The sequence below is a fragment of the Gossypium hirsutum genome, chromosome A07 (assembly GCF_007990345.1).
Source record: "Gossypium hirsutum isolate 1008001.06 chromosome A07, Gossypium_hirsutum_v2.1, whole genome shotgun sequence".
NCBI classification, from domain to species: domain Eukaryota; kingdom Viridiplantae; phylum Streptophyta; class Magnoliopsida; order Malvales; family Malvaceae; genus Gossypium; species Gossypium hirsutum.
This window is the reverse complement of record NC_053430.1, coordinates 14,354,324-14,375,290: the sequence shown is the minus strand read 5'-3', so window position 1 is coordinate 14,375,290 and position 20,967 is coordinate 14,354,324. Positions and strand designations below refer to the sequence as shown.

At 33.5% G+C, this 20,967-nt stretch overlaps 4 protein-coding genes across 4 annotated transcripts; 1 reads left to right on the top strand and 3 right to left on the bottom strand.

Annotated features, from left to right (window-relative positions):
• Positions 1-846: 846 nt before the first annotated feature.
• LOC121232142 (glycine-rich protein) lies at positions 847-1,834 on the bottom strand. The gene is made up of 2 exons (XM_041117613.1): positions 1,712-1,834; positions 847-1,288 (listed from the first exon to the last, which is right to left on the bottom strand). Exons 1-2 carry the CDS (start codon positions 1,812-1,814, stop codon positions 1,038-1,040), a joined length of 354 nt encoding a protein of 117 aa, XP_040973547.1. The 5' UTR covers positions 1,815-1,834; the 3' UTR covers positions 847-1,037.
• Positions 1,835-6,624: 4,790 nt separating this feature from the next.
• LOC107954039 (transcription initiation factor TFIID subunit 6) lies at positions 6,625-11,419 on the bottom strand. The gene is made up of 12 exons (XM_016889495.2): positions 11,126-11,419; positions 10,790-10,876; positions 10,126-10,227; positions 9,916-10,024; positions 9,479-9,579; positions 9,257-9,394; positions 9,059-9,154; positions 8,710-8,834; positions 8,068-8,200; positions 7,705-7,830; positions 7,524-7,635; positions 6,625-7,069 (listed from the first exon to the last, which is right to left on the bottom strand). The coding sequence occupies exons 1-12, from the start codon at positions 11,249-11,251 to the stop codon at positions 6,720-6,722; spliced, it is 1,605 nt and encodes a 534-aa protein (XP_016744984.2). The 5' UTR covers positions 11,252-11,419; the 3' UTR covers positions 6,625-6,719.
• Positions 11,420-13,262: 1,843 nt separating this feature from the next.
• LOC107954040 (tRNase Z TRZ2, chloroplastic) lies at positions 13,263-17,768 on the top strand. Its single transcript, XM_016889496.2, has 8 exons — positions 13,263-13,836; positions 14,577-14,739; positions 14,812-14,882; positions 15,446-15,541; positions 15,620-15,733; positions 16,465-16,533; positions 16,617-16,691; positions 17,487-17,768. The coding sequence occupies exons 1-8, from the start codon at positions 13,414-13,416 to the stop codon at positions 17,574-17,576; spliced, it is 1,101 nt and encodes a 366-aa protein (XP_016744985.2). The 5' UTR covers positions 13,263-13,413; the 3' UTR covers positions 17,577-17,768.
• Positions 17,769-18,456: 688 nt separating this feature from the next.
• On the bottom strand, positions 18,457-19,911 carry LOC107954041 (pentatricopeptide repeat-containing protein At2g18940, chloroplastic). The gene has a single exon (XM_016889497.2). It carries the CDS (start codon positions 19,909-19,911, stop codon positions 18,457-18,459), a length of 1,455 nt encoding a protein of 484 aa, XP_016744986.2.
• Between the last annotated feature and the right edge of the window lie 1,056 nt (positions 19,912-20,967).

Below are 20,967 nucleotides of genomic sequence, written 5' to 3'. Positions count from 1 at the left end.
CTTACCAATACAATAAAAAGTTCATTGATTAATATATGTATTATTATATATTTTTATCTTTTATATAATGTAATAAAGTGTGCATAATTTAGTTAAAATCGAATTAAGTGATGAAAATGAATTAATTTGGTTATTTCGCCCATCATCAAAGTTAGTTCAGTTAGGGAGCTGTTAAAAGATTTTTAAAATTTCCAACCTTAGTTAATTTGATTTGAAAGTAGCTAATTAACCAAATAATAAAAATTAATAATAATAAATAATATATATATAAGTCCAACAGACTGGATCCAAGAAGCAAATGTTAAAGATGGTATATGATAGTGGACTAATGGGCAAAAGGAAAATAAAATAACACAAAAGTTACAATTCAAAAAATTTGGTTAAATCAAAACCCATCAGAATTAACCGAAGTTAAGTTAAGTTCTATTAATATCTTTTAAAAAAATTTAATTTGATTAATGATTAAACATTTTAATATTTTGATTAATTTTAATTTATAATAATTAATCAAACCCATCATTTAAACACTTTAACATATATGGATATATAAAAAAAAAACATATATATAAATATTATAGAGTGAAACTACCCTTAAGCCCCTTCAGTTTTTATTTTTGGCCCAATACCTTTTTACTTTTAAGCATTTAATGATGAATCTTAACCCTAAAGGCCCAACTCACTCTTTTCACTAATGATATTTATTTTATTAGGATCCGGTTTTATAAAGTTGGAATCTAAATTTATAAAATTGCTTTAAAAATTAAATTCAACTTTTAGATGCATTAGGTGCATGTTTTATTATTCAGAACCGAATTTGAATCAGTTAAATTATGGGCTATATGCTAATTATCAACTCCATAAAAGTGATTAATTGAAATATTCGATTTCTAAATACATTGTACCACATCAACTCAATATTTAAGTCATAGATAAACAAGTCATGATTTTTATTCATTAAATACTTCTTCGGAAACTAAATAGCTAGTTTTCTCATAAGCTAAACGTCATTCATGCATTTTGGTTGTGAGAGGGACGGACTAGGGTCGAGTTTCAGCATCGACCGCCTGACCCGGATAAGAGCAGCACCGTCGGCAACCTCTTCCGTAATAATCAGAACGACAACAACCAAAAGCACATCGTCCACCATACCCTCCACGTCCACGGTATCCACCGTAACCACCCCGCCTCCCTCCGGGTCCTCTTCCGTAACCACCGTGTCTGCCATGGTCTCCATATCCGCCACCATATTTACCATCATCTACCCCAGTTGTTTCTTTACCCGCCTCACCTGCAAAGTAATTTATCCATACATACATACAACATAATGACCATGTTAGTTGACCCTATTCATTAATTAGTGTAATATTAATGTCACAAGCAAATACGAAGATTTGTAAATATAGTGATTTGATTATTACATTGGATGCATGTAAGATGGATTGGAAAGAATTTAGATACGTAAGATGCAATATATAAAAGGGTTGGTGCGTAATTCACGTTTGATATTATCTTTAATAAGGGTTTTGTCTTTCATTTCTATTGAAAGTTTGAGTATCAAATTTAAATCCAATTATGAGGCACTTGTTGAGACACTCTCATACTATGAGCATTCGTTTTTTCAAATACTCGAATTCTCAGTAGAGTTAGAAAACAAAACATTTAAAAAAATAAAAAAAATTCCACGATTTCGGACATATTTGGCTGCGTTTACCATTGTTATTTTCCAAGGAACTTCGAGTGGCAGCCACCTCCGAAGAGATGAGAAGAACAAATGCAGCTATAAGAGCAAGGAAAAGGAAAGCCTTAGAACTCATAACTTCACTAAATTATTGGAAGAGGATGATGATGATGAACTACAACACTCCTTTATCTTTCTCTATATATAGGAAGACCAAGTAGTTGGCTGTTAGAAACTTCATTCATATTAACTATTTCGGGGCCCGAGTTGAATGATGATAAATTCATTGTACTTAAGAATTTTGTCTCTGATTTTGATTTACTTCGATCTTGAATTTAATCTAATTCTCTAGTCTTTCAATTTCAAAATTAATCAAATTGGTCCCTCTTAAAAAAATTGGAGTAATTTAATTTCTTTCAATTTCGAAAATGAATAACTATAAACAACTAATCACGACATTTATCTTTTTAAGTAATTGTACATAAAATTGATTGATATAGTAACAAATTTAACATTTGATGGTTACATATTTTGTCACTTTGACCTTAATTCTAAAATAAATCAACAAATCCAATATCAATATTTACATATTTACATAAATGTTGCAGAATAAATTTGTCAAATTAGGACCAAAATGGCTAAATATGTAAATTTTGAAGGATAAATTTATTATTATACCAGTTAAATCATTTACAATTGATGAAAAATATTAACGTCGTGATTGATTGTACTTAATTGTTTACTTTTGAAATTAATAAGAATTAGAGATCAATTTACTTAATTTTAAAATTATGAGGGATTGGAGAGATATTTTTACCAAAACGAAATATTAAGTATGATGTCAGATGACAGTGGTGGACTTAAACAGCAGTGGGCAAGTGGTAACTTGTGTGTGAGAGATAAAATATCTATTAGCATTCACAATTTAAATCACCTAAAGCCAAAATGGCCATTGATTTTGTAACAGGCAAGGGCGTTTTTGCATGGATTTGAGAGGATGAAGCTGTACAAAGGTATTAATAAGGGTGGTTGAAGCATTAAATGTTGTTTCAGTGAGACTTATATTCAGTCAGTGAGTTAGTGGTTTTCTTTCAGAGCTTATCTCTCGATCCATGGTGTCCTAGGCCAGTGATCTGATCTCTCCCTCAAGCTACCGCCAACTGGTAAACTTAAGGTCTGTTTGATAGGGGGAAAACTATTTCCGGAATTGGTTTTCCCCATTTTCCAGTGTTTAATTGGAGGAAAATGATTTCCTATTGTAAAATATTTTACAAAACACGGGAAAAGGAGTTCTTGTTTGAGGAAAATGTCTTACCGTTTTGAATTCGGTAAGACATTTTCCGGAAAATGACCCATTCTTCTCCCCTTTCCCCTTCTCCTTCCCTTTCCCGTTTCGAAGCCTACAATCGCCTCCAAGCCATGGCAGTGGCCTTCGGAGAGAAGTTGCTGATTCTCGAAAAGTGTAGCCCTCGGCAGTCAATCTGATCGAAAAAGCTCTCCTTGAAGCTTTGTTTGGATTCCATTTTGCTTTTGCCCAAAATCCATTCGATGCGTCGTTTCGCCCCCGCTATGGGAGAAGCTTTAGAGGGATCCCGGTTCTGGTAATGCCCGAGGCGTCACAGCCTCAGTCTCTTAAGCCCAAGATGGTATCCATCCTCGTCCACTTCGTCAGTTCGGAGCGGGGCAGATCCGACTCGGCAATCAAGATCCAGAAGGGAGCAAGTGAATGACATCGAGCGTAGTGTTTCCAAGACAGAGACTGTGGAATTGATTCGGAATGACCCAAAGCAGAGATTGAAAGTGAACGAGAATCTGATGAGCTTGCTTTTCAAATTGACCCAAAGCAGCGATTGAAAATAATGCGGAAGTAATTGACCAAAATCAAGGTATTATCGATTCTTCAGATAAAAGCAATCAAATTTTAGAGTGGGAAGCAACAGAGGATGCTGAATGTATGGCTAATTTGAGTGAATCGGAAGGAAGTTTTACTGTTGCAGTCGGAGGGAATGAGGAGAAGATATTGGAAAGCAGTGGGAATGAGAGTCAAAGCAATTGGTTAGGAGATGAAGAAGGTGAAAATAGAAGAGGGCAGTCTGATAATTGCTCTCTTTTGTTCTCTGATAATAGAAGAGGGCAGTCTGATAATTGCTCTCTTTTGTTCTCTGATAATAGAAGAGGGCAGTCTGAAAATAGAAGTGGGAATGAGAGTCAAAGCAATTGGTTAAGAGTCAAAGCAATTGCTCTCTTTTGTTCCAAAAAATCAAGAACGAATCATTGTATACACACCCTAGAATATCATGTCTTATATCCAACATCATCTTTTGGCATCACATATCCCATGTCTTGAATCCAAAATCATATCTTCAACCTCAAGTAAATTGGGCTTATTGGGATCCATCTAGAGTTTATAATTTCCCTTATTACTTTTATAAGTAATATATTTTAAGAAATAATATTTAACTTTTATAATTTCCCTTATATTAATATATTAAAAAATAACTTTTTCGGAAAATATTTTCGGGAAATCTGTCAAACAGTAGAAAATATTTTACACAGATTCAATCAAACACCAGAAAACATTTTCCAGTAAGTCATTTTACAGAAATGTAAAACATTTTCCAGAAATCATTTTACGGAAAACATTTTACTGCCAATCAAACAGACCCTTAATAACAATTAAAGGTTTTTTCTTTTTTTATCACAGTCTACAGTAGTAATTAATTTTGAATGCTGCTTGAATTAGATTAAATTGATTGGTTGGATTGAAAATTGATTAAGATATCAAATTGAAGAGAGATTTTAAATTGATTGATTCCAAAATCAATACATTTCAATTGAATTGGATAAAAAATTGGTTAAATTAAATTTTTAATTTTATTATTATTATTTTTAAATTTTTAATAATTTTTTAATCAAATTTGTTGAGCCGATAACCTAATCGATTCGATTACCGTTTTGATTTAAAAAAATATTTCTAATTCTCTTGTTGCGGGTGCTCTCCAAGAAGGTTAACAATTTAACTATAAATTATGCTCAATTCTTATAAAAAGGATCAAACTCCCAACTACATAGTTAAAGAACGAGATAAGTAATAATCACATTTCATAATTAATCACGTCATGTTTTAATTTCTAAAAAAAACTTCAAAGAGAAAAAAAAAGTTTAATTGAACTATAAAATGGAAATGGAGCATAATTTAATATATTTTTAAAAAAAATAATTTTGGATACTTTGGTAATTATTTTCATAATTAATATTTTACAAATATATTCATACAATTTGATTTGAGGATATTTGCTATCGACAATGGTGCTTCTCCAGTTTACTTTTTTTGGCTTCTGTTCTTTCAAGGCAACATTATGGTTAGGTTGAAAAAGAATTATCTGTTGAGAATGGTTTGAGAGATCGAATGGCTCATTTCTTCAGAGGATGAGTTTGCTTTTACTTTTCCTTTTGACTTTCTGTTTTTCAAGTCATTTATTTTTGCTTTATATTTCTCTGTTTTCTAAGCTTACTCTCTGATTTTGTAACAGCTCTCTCTCTTGTATTTTGTCATTACTTTAATAAATGAAACCAATCGATTTTTAGTAAAAAATAATTGGATTTGTCTAAAAATTTAAATTGATTCAATATATTTATTATATAAGATATAAAATATAATCTATTCTTTACATAAAATAAATAATTAAACATTTTTTATATAAAGACCTCTCTTATTTTTTTCAATTTCAAAATTAAACAAATTTATTCTCTGAAAATAATTAGAGCAATTTAATTCCTATCAATTTTGAAAATAAGCAACTAAGAACAATTAGTCACAACATTAATGTTTTCCATCAAGTGTACATGATTTTAATTGGTGTAATAACAAATTTAACCTTCAAAATTTACATATCAATTTGATCCTAACAAATTTATCCCCCAAAAGTTATGTAAATATATAATTGTTGAGATTGAATTCGTTCAATTTTTTTAAATTAAGACCAAAATAACAAATATATAAACATCAAAGGTTAAATTTGTTATTACTCTAATCAAAATTATGTATAATTAAAAGAAGACATTAATTGTCATTAGTTGCTTACTTTCGAAATTAACAGGAATTAAATTATTTTATTTTTTTAAAAAATTAATTTACTTAATTTTAAAATTGAGAGAACCTGAAAAAATCATTTTACCAAATTTTTTTGTGTACTCAGATTTTAATATTTATAATCAAAAGGAAGAAATATGGAAAAGTTTATGTATATAAAGTTCACTTTTATATTTACCAAGTGAATCTCCTGTATATATTTGATCTGGCATGGCGACAGTCGACAGACTACGAAAATTTTATAGTTTTAGGTTCTAAGTCTCTAATTATAATTAGTTTAAATTAAAACCAGGATAAAATGTTAGGCATTTTATACTCTATTTATCTTTATATAATTAATCAATTATGATCATGATTAGAAATAGATCTATGATAAAGTTGAGAAATTCTCTCTTTAATTTAATCCCCATTCCTGTTAAAATAATTAAATTATTCTCTTTAATGTATGAAAACTGAATTCTTGTACAACCAGGTAACACAATTAAGCCTTACGTACAAAATTAGCAAAAATTAACAATTCAATAGCAGCTTATATGCAAAAAAAAAAAGAAGTAAAAACCAACAGTTGAACAATTTATATGAAATTTCTTTTTAGCAAAATCAGCAATTCATGTAAATGTGTTTACTGAAAATTAAACTAACCTCTCAGTATTCGATGACTAAATTTTAACAAATTAAAATCAAAAGATTTAACTTCTCAATTATCCTAAAGCAAAGGGGTGAGATTTCCATTTGAAAATACAATTAAACTGTCAATGGGATTGTTACCTGTTCAATTAAAATCAATGGCCTTGGAAGAAGGGAGCTTCTTGAACGAACTATGGCTACCAAATAAATCGAATGAAATCGGCAATGAAATTGCAAAGATTTAGTTTAATGATTCAGATGAACGCAGTTTCATTTTTTCTAACGCCGATAACGATAAGAAATAAGCTATTCTACAACATGTTATATAAACAAAGACATCTCAGGAGATGGAATGAAGGAGAGAATGCTTTCACCAAACAGTTCGAACAACGTTACCAATGTACGTCCAGAATTCAAGTCATCCTTCCAAATTTGATTAAGGATGACTGATTTCTTCAATATTTTACCGTCTTTTCCAACTCTATTGGGCATCTTTTCAGATGATGATGGCTGGCCTGCTTCGTATTGACCTGGTGAAGTAAGTGTTGTCACCGTTTCAACTTGCATGGGAGATGGTGAGGAGTTGGCTGAAACCGTGGTGGGGCCATCAGTTACTATTTTCTTCAAGGCTGGTTCGTGTTCCATGGGCTCTGTGCTCGCCTTGCGTTTATCTTGAACATTTAACGGGAAGCAAGAATGTTATTTAGAGCTGAAACTCCAAAAATGGGATAAAACACCGGGCATCAGGAGTTTCTAAATTGCATGCTTAAAAGTGTTAGCTTAGGGTTACTAAATGCATGCTACCTAGCTATCTTGAGACCCTAATTGAATAGCTTATACATGACATCAACAGGAGAAATGCTTCGTATTTAATTCTTTTAGGCTTATTATAAAACATCACCAAAATTTTACAAATTCAAATCTTTGCCCCCTGCTGAATTTTTTTTCATCATCTTTGCTCCCTTTGGCCCTAAAATCTTGGTTATGTCCCTGCTTAGGGCACCTCTTTTCTCCTAATCCTATTTAATTTTTACCATGCATCATTTGTGCAATCCTTAATTAGAACACAACTTTGGAGGGCTAAACATCTATAAATAGGAGCATATTAGCAAAAAGGTGACTTACTTGGCGCTTCAGTAACAACTTTTTCTTTGGACTTCCAGATAGCATGGGCTGGAGTTGATGGTAAAGGTGGAAAATTTTTGAGGCGCTCAAATATGCTTTGACCCGCTGCACGCTGGCAAGAGCATTCTTGTGTCAAAATTTCAGTGTTCAATATGAAGACCTAAACAAGAACAATACTCACCAGCAAGACACCATAAATCCGCCAAGCTTCATATCTCTTCATCTCATTCTTTTGCTTCTCTAGTAACAACTCTGGTTCAAGGAGTCGAAGGTATGGCTCAAGATTTGGTAGAATAAGGAGACAAACCTACTTGTGGAGTAAGATGAATAAAATTACTAGAATAGCAAAAAATGTTCACCACTCAAAGAGAAATGCTTGAAAGTAAATCTTGACAAATCTACTAAAGGAGTTGAAAGACGAGAACAGAAGCTTTGCATAAAAAGTGGCATACGTGTTTGCAGAGAGATGTATCCCTTATGTTTTCTCACTTTGCACAAAAGTAAATTAACATGCACCAAGAGGAAATGAAATTCGAGGATATACCACATTTGGTCCTAAGGCAGCCAACCCTTGAACTGCACCATAGTGTTGGGTCAATGCCCGTTTTGGGTCCAGAAGTGCATTGAGCAAAGTTTTTGTAAGACGCGTCTGAAGAGTGTTATAAACATGGCCAAATCTGCAACAATTTGTAAAACCTAAATTCCTGGTGTAAGATTGACCAAAAAAATAAAATAGGAAGAAAAATATATATAGAGTGTCTGTACGGAAGTTGACAGCAGCGATCACCATATCAGTTAGATCATCTGAGGTTTAGTTTCATCTAATTTACAGTTCATTGACATATATAAAAGCCCAGAAAAACTATTAAGAGGATCACATTCAGAAGTTATAGCATAAGGAGTTTTTCTTGCACCAAACTAAAAGGTTTTTGGGTGACCCAATCTCAGGGGCAGAGTTGTGTCAATAGATCAGAAATAACGAAATTCAATGATTACCACCCTCCCAAACCTTAGCCGACACAATCAATGAAATCATAGTTAGTCTACATAATATTGCTCACATATTACTAGAGAAAAGTTTTGTCACAGTAATAGCCATGGAAAAATGACTGGAGGTCAAGGGGAAAAAAATCCAACTCAAGACATTTTCTTAAACGCAAAACAGGAAAAACATTAAAAGTTTTACCTTTTGCATATAGAAGCAACTAACTTTGCAGTAAAATCTCTAAGTTCCCAGTGATTGTCAGCAATCCTGTTCCCTAATTTTTTAGAAACAAGGCAGGTCACTACAGATGGCATCAATTGGTGCAGCTGGCAAGACACGAGGAAAAAGAATGCTCCTTCTTAGTTTAGAATTGAAATCCAAGACAGATAGAACTCCATAGAACTAAAAGAAGAGAATGATTTGCTTGGCAAACCAGTAGGTTGAAATTGGTATTTGTTCAGTTGAGTTAGAAAGAGATAATCAATTTTAAATCCTTGATAAACATATTTATTGCCAATACATAAATCCAATAGGATAAAGATTAACTTACATAAGGTTCTATGTGGATGTGAGGATTTTGGAGAAGACTCCAAACAACACGCATTAAAGCAAATAGAAGAGAGTAATCATTTAAACCACGAGAAACCTGATATTGTTGCAAAAAAGAACAAACAAAATTAGCAGCAAATGTATAAATGTTCTTGTTCATCTAAATGGATACTATTGTTTGAAATCCAAAAATTATTACCTCATCAGATATAAAGTAAGTGAAATAAGGAACTAATGGATGAAGTCCTGAATCTGTAGCCAAACTCACTAATGCTTCTTTAAACAGTGTTGAATCAGACTTTCTCAAAGTTAGCTCCGTGATCTTATCAAAATAGAGCTACAATAGAAAGAATATAAGCCAAATAGACAAGCGAAAATATTAAAAATATATAATATATAACACCAATTGTAAACTATATACCTGAAGCTCCCTAGATAGAACATGCTTAACAGGTAATTTAATGTCAACAGGGAGCTCCTCCTTTTGTTCGTAAGTAGTGCCATTAGAAGGAGCAGCAATTGCTACAGATAAAACATATCAAACAAAGTATTAGATCCAGTATGTGGCTAGTACCCTGTATTCTACTGGTCCTGAGAAAATTTTCAGAAAGTATGGCCAAACAAACAAAGTAACAAGAAAATTCATGGTATCCTAATACCAGAAACAACTTCAGAATTCATAGTTGCAACATGCTGTAACCACACTAAAGAAGTTTTAGATAAAGATGACTAAATCATGCACATATGGGAAAAATGCACGTATTTTGAATGGTCTATGCTGACAAACCAAGATTCCAAGAGATCCATATTAAATTTGTGATCAGTAACTACTGCTAATGCCTCTAAATTTAGACAAACCTCCCACAGGTGCATTTTCTGGAATAGCAGGTTGTACTCCCTCAATGGCAAGCCAGTGACAAACAACTCCAGTATCAAGCGGTGCTTTTGGTAAAGGAGCTTCAATAACCTACATGTTGGGGGTGGGGGGACACAAAAAAGGGGAACTTCAGCAAGCGCCAAAACCAATTTTAGCTCAAAGTGCAACTAATGTAGCTTCTGATTTCTTACATCTTTCAAATCCACATCCCTATCATCAATGTAAAACAAATCCCTATGCCCAATAGCCCTTTTGAACTGCAAAGGACCTCCAGATGTAAAGCCATATACAGGCTGAGGCAACAAAACAAACCAAGAGTGAGACTAAATGAAAAGTAAGTTTTCTGAAGTAAGAGGGAAAAAAGAAGAACCTAAAATACATCAGAAACATGTTCTATTCACCATCACATATGCAAATCATTATATTCTCAATCAATATTGAGATCATGTAACCTAATCGAACAAAACTCTTTCACTAGCTATTTATGCTTCAAGCTAGGCCCACTAACATGCAGCTATGGAATACAAGCTAAAATCCCCTTATAGCATCTTTCCAACAGAAACATTATAAGAGTGCACCATAGCATCAACAACATTCCAGACTAAAAAGGGTACATCAGGTTTTTAGAGTTAGAATATCCAAATTGAAGAAAACATTATCCCCCAACAGGACACGTCATTTCTCAGTTCCAACACTAACAATAACCAAATGCAAATGCTTGCAAGTATCATGAACGCGGTATTAGTATTACACAAAAAACACATGCTCAGGCAGCACAAATACAAACAATGAAATTATGATTAGCATATACACAAACTAAAAGGGGAACATGAAGTTGCATTGATGCCAAATAACCTCAACATTTCTTAAGTTAAGTGCACCATCAACATCATCTGTAGTCAATATAGTCCTCCTTGAGTGACGCATACATTTAATCGCCTCCTGAAATTTCACAAAAAAAAAATCATAGTCAATCACTGTTTAATCTCCTCGATTTAATAAAATCATGAAATTCCTTATATTTTAAAAGGAAAACAAAGTACGGCAGCATAAATCACCACCTAGTGAGATTCAAAAACCCTAACCCCTCCAGAATCGTAAATAATTAGACCAACAAATAAAAAAACAGAAGAATTACGAAATAGAACCTACTTTAACATGAACTTTTTGTAAAAAGGAAAAATCAAGAACCTGCATGATCTCGCGCATGCGATACTCAACATCGGGAGCAAGAGAAAGAGCAGCATCATCTGACAAATTGTTTATGCCTATGCTTTGAGCTATCACTTCGATCGTCTCCTTCGGCACTATGCTCATTTTCTTCTTCTTCTTCTTCTTCTTCGACGATTTTACAAAATTTTCATTTTACTGCCTTTTCTTTTTCACCGTCTTGTTGTTTGTTTGTTGCCTTGGGACCGGGATGAGAGACGAGGAACTTTTCACTCTCGTTGAGCTTCGAGAATTTTTGCAGTGATTAAAAAGGGGGGCGGGGGAAGGAGAATTCGGGTTTAATTTATCGGGTGACCCGAAAATTTTCTATTGGGCTTACATATTTTGGGTTTTGAATTTGGAGCTTTTAATGGGCTTTGTCCAAATCAGATCCATATTATATACTGGAAATTTTTATATTAACCTAAAACAACTTTGGGCAAACTACATACAAGGGCAAACAACATACAAGGTCACTAAACTGTTAGTAAGTTTATATTTTAGTTAGTTAACTTCAAAAAGTTACAAAATTATCACTAAACTATTCAAAAGATTTTATTTAAGTCATTTAACTATTCAAAAGCTTTTTTTAAGTCGATTGGGTTGTTACGTTCCTTTTAAAAGTCTAGTTAGTGAGCTCTAAGTGACGATTCAATGATCAATATGATGGGTCAGTATCAATTAGATCTAAGTCGATCTGACGGTCAGTATTGAATATCGGAGAATAAAGCTGTTTGGATTTTGGTTTGTAGATTAGTTATGTTCAAAGTTGTTTCATGAAAAAAAGTCTGAACTGTAGAAGATAAGAGAAAGGAGAACTTTCTATTGGTGTAAGCGGTATGAATAGAGAAGACTATACAATAACGATTTTAATAGCTAAGTGACTTAAATGGAATATTTTGAATAGTTTAGTAACCATTTTATAACTTTTTGAAGTTGAATTGAATGACTAGAATGTAAACTTACTAATAATTTAGTGACATTAGGTGTAGTTTACCCAAAAATTTTACGGGAAATAAAGTTTTTAGTAAAGTAATCTCAGTCAAAAAGCCAAAATAATTTAATATGTACTAATTTTGAAAGTTAACAAATAATGACAATAATTAAAGACATTAACACTTTTTCGTCTAAAAATCTCACCTGATAAAATGAGAAAAAAATTAAAAATAAAATATACATATGTCAATTTTCTATTGCAGCATCTAATCAAAAATTTAAAACATATATTTTCACATGATAGAAACTCAGAAAAAGTAAAATAAAAAATCTCCCAAACCTAACTCATTAACTCATCACCCACACATTGAAGGTTAGCTTACCATTGAGGATGCAAAGTACTTTTGAATATTTGTGAAAATTTTGATAGTAATTATGATTGTTGTAAAAAAAAATTACTTTTAAGAAAAGATTTAAAGATAAAAAAGTAATTTAGTAGAAAAGCAGGTCGAACAGCCAAAAACTAAAAATTTTAATTTGAGTTAGAATCTCAATTTAATTTACCAAATTTTCTTATTTGAAATCAAGGTTTGAACTGGAAGGCGCAAGCTGGTAAAAAGACTAAACAAAATCTAAAAGAAAAGAAGAAGAAAATTAAACGGGTTTGGGTTTCTGCAAGTAAACTCTATAACCGAAACAATTAAACTAGAGAGAAACCAAAAAGGGTTGTTTTTGTTTGTACATTTATATTGATAATAAAATTTAGCGACTGGTTTCTGTTTGACGAGGCTGAAACAATGAGAATAGGGCTATCAGAGGAGGAGAGATCCGAGATGAAATTATGAGCAAAAAAGAGGAAGCAAACTGGAGAGATGAATGAAGGGGCAGGGCGGAATAAATTTTGAGCAACAGTTGTTTTAGAAAGGATGAAATTTTGCATTTCCAGTATTGAGAAGATAAGACACTTGTAGTGACATTATACATCCTGCTTCTGCTTTGAAAAAGATCATTTTTTTACCTGGTGTAGCATTTTTGTTCCTCAATTCTATGACGAGAAAAGTGTTAATTATTATAGAAATTTAATTATTTCAATATTTTTAATAAAGACTAATTTGCTAAATTTTCTAAATTAACAGATATTAAAATGGTTTTCTTATCATTGTAAAAAAAAATTCCTTGACTATTTGGTTGACTTCCGAAACGTAGCGTTTTGGTTGTCTTCCCCGATAAAGCGCTCGAAAACAAAGAACGAAACAGTGAAACCGATAAAACTCAGTTAAACCCACTCATTTTCTTCACTCGCCAATCAAAACATTTTTTTTTTCAAAATTTATATGCAGTTTCCCTTCAATTCCATCTCAAATAAACAAGAAATGCAAATCTCTCTCCCCATTGTACCCTCCAAAATCCCTTCAATTTTCCCATTCCACCACCCTATTTATCCACCTCATCCACCCCACAAAAGCCTCTCTTTCCAAACCCAAGCCAGCCCCTTTAAATCCCTCAAAACCTCCGGCTATTTATCAACCATCAGCCGTGCTATAGATGAAGAAGAAGAGTACCGTAAAGCCAGAGCTGCTGTCACGAGAAAGGGTATTGAAGTTGAAGGCTACTTCATTGAAGGACTCTCTATTGGTGGCCATGAAACCTGTGTCATCGTCCCTGAATTGAAGTCTGCTTTTGATATCGGGAGGTGCCCATCTCGTGCTATTCATCAGAATTTTGTTTTCATCACTCATGCTCATCTTGACCACATTGTAAGTTCCATAATTTGGCCAAAAAAGATGGTGTTTTTGTGGTCAAATTTACTAGAAATTCCATTGCTTGTACTTGAGTTATTTGGAAATCATGTATACTTTCAGTTGTTTTGGTTTAGCTCAAATTTTAAGCTCTGGGTATTACTATAATCTCATATGGTGTTTCCTGACTCAGGGTGGGCTGTGCAATGTATGTAGCTCTAGCCATGGTTTGTACAACTTAAAGCATGGGTTATTTGAAAATCATGTATACTTTCTGCTGTTTTGGCTTAGCTTAAAATTTAAGCTCTGGTTATTATTATAATCTCATATGGTGTTGACGGGCTCAAGGTGGGCTGCCAACTATGTTAGTCCAATTCTTGGTATTTCTTGAATGACACATGGATACAAGGAAAAACATTGAAAACCTGGTCATTGTGCTGAATACATACCTGTATGCAGCACTCACACCCGAGTCCGGTTAAGATAGGCTGCCAACGTAAGTAGCTAGCTGTGGTTTGTAGCATGAGTTATTTGAAAATTATGTACACTTTTAGGTTAGCTCAAATTCTAAGTTTAAGGTATTACTATAATCTGATGCGGTGTATACTGGCTCGGGGTGGGATGCCAATGTATGCAGCTAGCCGTGTTCTGTACTACTTAAAGCATGACTTATTTGAATATCATGTACACTTTCAGGTGTTAAGGTTAGCTCAAAGTTTATGGATTACTATAATCTGATATGGTGTTTACTTGCTCAGGGTGGGCTGCCGATGTATGTGGCTAGCCGTGGTTTGTATAACTTAAAGCCCCCGGCGGTATTTGTACCTCCATGTATTAAAGAAGATGTGGAGAAGCTGTTGGATATTCACAAGACAATGGGACAAGTGGAACTAAACCTTGATTTGGTTGCACTTGATGTTGGTATGTTGGTTTCATCACAGTTTTATTTGTTTTTTTCATGTTGTTCTTGAAGATGACTTTAGGCTTTTTCAGGTGAAACATATGAACTACGGAATGACATTGTTGTCCGACCATTTAGAACTCACCATGTTATACCAAGCCAGGTATGCCTTACTAACTTTTCTTCTTCTTATGTAAAGAGACAATATAGACTATGAAGGTAAAAACTACCATGGAGGCCCCTGCAGTAGCTGGAGTCAAATTGCATTTTGCCCTTTTTATTCATAAAAGGGACAAATTAGTCCCTGTACGTTAGGTCAAAGTACAAACTGGTCCTTTTGTTAAAAAATTTAGTCATTTTTATTGTTGAAAACTGGTCCCTATACGTCAACATGGCATACACGTTACATGTTACTATCTGCTTATTCCATCAGCCACATCAGTTTTTACATCAGTTTTTAACAGTACAAATAAAAATGACCAATTTTCTTTTTTGAGTTAATGTACAAGGACTAATTTGCTAATTTTTTTTAATAGACAGGGCAAAGCGCAATCTAACTCCTACTACAAGGGCTTTCATGGTACTTTTACGAGACTATGGAATAGGCGAAAATGTTAATCCATCTTTGAGTTGTTTGTTAAATGTGCATGAAAATATGAGGCGCCGTAGTTTCTTCCCTTGGAAAAAACATCGATGAAGATGAAGTTATTTGTTTCTTCTTTTCAGGGTTATGTCGTATACTCTGTTAGAAAAAAGCTGAAGAAGCAGTACATTCATCTGAAAGGGAAACAGATCGAGAAGTTGAAGAAGTCTGGTGTTGAGGTCTATGACTTTGACAACATAGAGTGGCTTGATTCCTTGGTTTTAGGCATTTATTTGACTTGTAACATTACTCTGCAGATCACAGACATTGTATTGTCTCCGGAGGTGGCTTTTACAGGAGATACAACAGCAGAATACATGCTTGATCCACGTAATGCGGATGCATTGAGGGCCAAAATTCTCATAACTGAGGTATAGACCGAATACAAACTTTTTCATCTTCTTTCCCATGTTAGCTGCATGTTGAAAATACTTTTTACAGCATCTGTGGTAATATCACCTGTTTATATTGGAACTATTCGTATAATCTGAGTAAAAGTACCATTGAGGCCCTTGTACTAAGAGTCAGATTGCATTTTGGCCCCTCAACTCAGAAGATGGGCAAATTAGTCCCTATATATTAGATCAAAAGAGCAAATTGGTCCTTCATGTTAAAAATTTCATCCATTTGTATTGTTAAAAACTGTTGTGGCTGACGGAATAACCAGGCAGGGACATATGGTATGCCACGTGTATCTCACACTAATGTACATCAGTTTTTAACAGTAGAACTGATGAAATTTTTAACAAAAGAACCAATTTGCTCTTTGATCTAATATACAAGGACTAATTTGCCCATTATTTTAGTAGAGGAGGCAAAATGCAATCCGATTTTTAGTACAAGGGCCTCCATGATATTTTTACCGTATAATTTGTGATCTAACTTAGCGTTAAGGACACAGCGCAATTGGATGATATGATGAGACAAGTATCGTACTTAACGAAATCCATGAATAAATTGTGATAGGATCCTGCCTGCATGTGTTTCGCATGCCTTATGACAAGGCATCTATTCCTTTTGCATTCCCACTCTGGACCAAAATTTGCAACTTTCTGCAATTTATAATCTTTGTGTTTCTGGTGTGGAAATATATATTTTATAGGCAACGTTCCTTGATGATGGTTATAGCATTGATCATGCTAGACAACACGGTCATACACATTTATCAGAGGTATGTTTGATCTTTGATTTTATCCCATTCTATTGTTACTACATTATTAATGACTCTTAACATTATACGATTTTAAATTTCAGATCATTGAAAATGCTCAGTGGATCAGGAACAAAGCTGTCTTGTTAACTCATTTCTCCTCCCGCTATAGTATAGAGGTGAGCATTTAATTGAATAACTTGTTTTTGTTCCATTTTCTACATAATTGCTACAATGCGATTGTTCTCTTACATCGAAGGCAGAGGCCGATTGACCTAAAACCTTCCTTGGTGAATAACATTCTGAACCGAGGCTCATTCCATCTCATGGAATGGTAGACAATGCTATATTATATGTGTAAACATAGATTATGCACATGGTCGAGTAATATTCAGCTCTTTCTTTCCTTCCTTCCTTACTTTTTCCCGACATAACCAAATGAAATTGTAGTTAATTATTCCTTTAGACATAATGGTCTTACCTGCACTCTCCGCTGTTTAAAAAACAGTAGCAGTTCATTTAAATGGTACACACCAGATAAAATCTTTTTGTTAACATGCATGAGGAAATACTAGGTAAAAGTACTATGGAAACTCCTATACTAGGAGTCAAATTGCATTTGTCTTCTTTACTAAAAAAAGAAGAAGGTAAATTCGTCTTTGTACATTAGATCAAAGAGGAAATTGGTATTTTCTATTGAAAGTTTCATTCATTTTTACTATTAAAAATTGTCGTGGCTGATAAAATAACCAGACATACCTCATTTTGACGATCAATGATCAGATTTTAACAGTAGAAATGGATGGAATTTTGAACAAAATGACTAATTTGTTTTTTAATCTAACGAACAAAGATTAATTTATCTATTTTTTGAATAGAAGAGGTAAAATGTAATTTGACTTATAATACAAGGGTCTTGGTAGTTATACCAACTGTAAGTTATGTATAATGTTTCATTCTTTCCATATTTGCAGGACATTCGACAAGCTGTTTCAAAGTTGCAGTCTAAATTATCAGCAAAGGTCGTTCCCCTAACAGAGGGTTTCAAATCAATTCACACATAGTTTGTCTTGTCAGCAGACATGAAAGAATTAGAGGGTAGATGAAATGAGAGGAAAGGAAAAAAAAGTGCAATCTTTCCTTTTGATATATATAATGTTACAGAAATCTATTCACATTGTGTATTGGTTTTAAATTTTGTAGGGGTTGTTTACATTATCAATGTAAGATATAATATAAATCCGAAGTTTATTTCACTCGCGAAATACGAATTTTAGCATTTATAACATTTTCTCCATTTTACTAAAATGGCAATGTCAGTGTCATTATCTGTGTCTTAGAATCGAAGTTCTAACAATGGCCAAGAAAAAAAAAGTTAAATTAGACTATAAAATGTAAATTTGTTTTAATCTGATGATTTTTTTTTTAATTTTAAATTTTGATTAAATGGTATCGGGTATCTAGTTTATCGTATCTAAAATTTCATGTTACATATTATTAAAAAATAATAATAATAATAAATTTATTGTCAATCCTGCGCTTAAAAATTGAAATTTTAAAATTTAAAAAATATAAAAGTAAAAAACATTAAATTGGATTTTACTCCTGAAAATGTACAATAATTAAAAGAGTAGGGTAATGACTAAATCCAGAACTCATGTAAAAAAATCAAGGCAATTCAAACAAAGCAACATTCTTCTCTTCGTTTCCTGTATTGCTTCGAGACTTTATTTCTCTTGAAGTATCCATGTCAGATCCAATACACACACAAAAAAAAAAAAACTTTTTAAAAAATCCTACCATACCATACCATCACTCACACCCGAGATCAAGTAACATGTATTTTTTTCTACCCTAAATTACTTGTACATGACTGACCAAGGGAAAAAATCTCCTCACTGCTTTACCTCATGGACCTCAACTACGCTCATTTATGCCAATTTATCAGCCATTAACAGCACTTGGTTGTGAAATGAAGCAAGAAAAACTACTCTCCAAATTTCTCGCCAAATCTTCTCTCCCTATTTTCTGAAGGTGCTTCCTCACATGCATATACACTGTAAAGTTCGGACTTAGACCCTTTTCAATCATCTCCGAAAGCACACTTTGTGCCATAACCGGTTTTCCCTGTTTCCTATAAAGACTAGCCAACAAACTGTAAATCGTATTGCTTACCGTCTTATACTTATCACTACAAACAACCACATACTGGTGTGCTTGTTCGTACTGCTGTAACTTGAAGTACTCCTTAATCAAAGCAGCATGTGTCGTCGGTCGAGGTTCGATACCCTTCGATTCCATTTTATTGAGCCAGACGAATGCCATATCTAATTTACCATGTCTACACAAATTACATATGAATATCTCATAGGTTAATGCATTAGGAGGACAACCATTTTCGGCCATGAGTTCAAGCAGTTGAATAACTTTGTCGGTTTGATCGGTTTTTTGTAAACAACTGAGTATATAGTTGAAAATCTGGCAATTCGGTGTAACTCCGGTTCCGGTCATCTCGTCAAGAACTCGTTTTGCTTCTTCAAAATGACCTTTACGGCTTCGAGAACGGATCAAAATGCCATAATTTGATAACCGTTTCTCTGTTTTTGTAATCACATATTCAGCCATTTCAAAAGAACCTAAAGCACATAACATTTCAATCAAAGCATGGGTACCAGTAACACCACAAGAACCACCAATTTTGTTCAATATTTCCATTGTTTTGCATATAGATTTCTTCATTGCAGCTTGATTAGATATCATAACAGGTAAATAACTAAAAGCCTTTTGATTCAAACAAATCCCATGAATCCTAAAGTCATTTAAAAGATTGAATATAGAATCAAAATCATCTAATCTCCCACAATTATCAACAACCAAACTATAAATATCAGACTCATGACGAAACTCAGGATGGGATTTTCGAATCCAATTGAAGAAAGGTAATGCAGGGATTTTCTCGCGATTCAAAATTCGGAAAATTGTGTTCAATAATACCTCGGAAAGACGTATATTCATAGCATCCAATTTGGATTCTAAATCATTAGAACCGCTTCGAATCAAATTGATAATCTCAGAAACTTGCATTCCACTCGCATTCGTTCTTGAAGAAGCTGAGAAACTGCGAAACCAACTAAAATCGGGTCTATTTAAAAATCGGGAAAATGGGTATTGTGTAGAAGGAAATGGGGAAGACACAGATGAGGAAATGAAAGGGGTTGAAGAATGGGGAGTGGGAATGGTGTGGAGTTGATGGGAACTGAGAATCTGATTTTGGGGGGTTGAACAGAGGGGAGGGAGTGATTTGGAGGAAAGGGCAAAGAGAAGAGAAGACTGATAGTAATGGAGACTTGGGAAAAGCTTTTGATTGAGGTGTTTTCTGGAGAGATAATACATCTCCATTTCATTCAATCAATAAATTTCAGGCTTTTTTAGGAGAGGTACAAAGATGAAGGAAGAAGAACCCTAAAGCTTGGCATTTGGCAAATGCAAAGTACTGCTTTGCCTTCAACGCCGTCGTTTTAATTCATTGGGGTTTTGTTAAATCACTTTTTGGGCTTGAACTTGGCAAGTGTTCTCATATAAGGGTTTAAACTTTTTTTTGTCTAAATTAAGCCCTAAACTTGGCAATTGTTTTCAAGCTCTAATGTGAAAACAATTGTCAAGTTTAGGCCCCAATATGAGAATAATTGTCAAGTTTAGGGACTAAATTGGATAAAATAATTGTGAAGAAGCTTGACAGAGTTCTTGTTAATGTAGTTTGTATGCAGTTTTTGCCTCATTCATGGGTTGAGTTTGCTGCTCTTGGTTGTTCAGATCATTGTCATTTTATTGCCTAGTTAGAGCAGCCTGTGCAATCCCTGTCAAAGCCTTTTCGTTTCTTTAATTTTTAGGCTAAACATGATAGGTTTTTGTAGCTGCTTATTGAATCTTGGCAGCCTATTGTGGTAAGTAATCTTATGTTGAAGTTATTTACCAAGCTTAAGAGACTTAAGCATGTCTTGAAGATGCTTAATTCTGAGGCTTTAGGGAATATTTTTGCTTGAGTTAAGGCTAAGGCTAAGGCTAAGGAGCTGGAGAGCTTGCAGCTTGATTTGTTGTGGGGTGGTCTGGTTATAAATGGTCATATTGATCAGGTGAGAGCTGATCTTTTCATTTCGCAAGAGGCTAAAGCATATTTTTATCAACAAAAAGCTCAGGTGCAATGGATTGGGGAGGGAGATCAAAACACTCAATTTTTTTATAGTACTGTTGCGGTTAAGAAGAATAAGCACACTATTACTTCTTTTTTTGATGAAACTAGTAATCAGTTGGAATCTTTTAATCAAATTTCTACAGAGATTTTAGGGTTTTATCCGAATCTTCTCGGTGTAGTTGATTTCAATGTTGTTGAGTGCTTAGATTTTTTACTTTAAAAGTTACTGCCTAAACTATCTAACGATGCTCATCGTGTGTTGA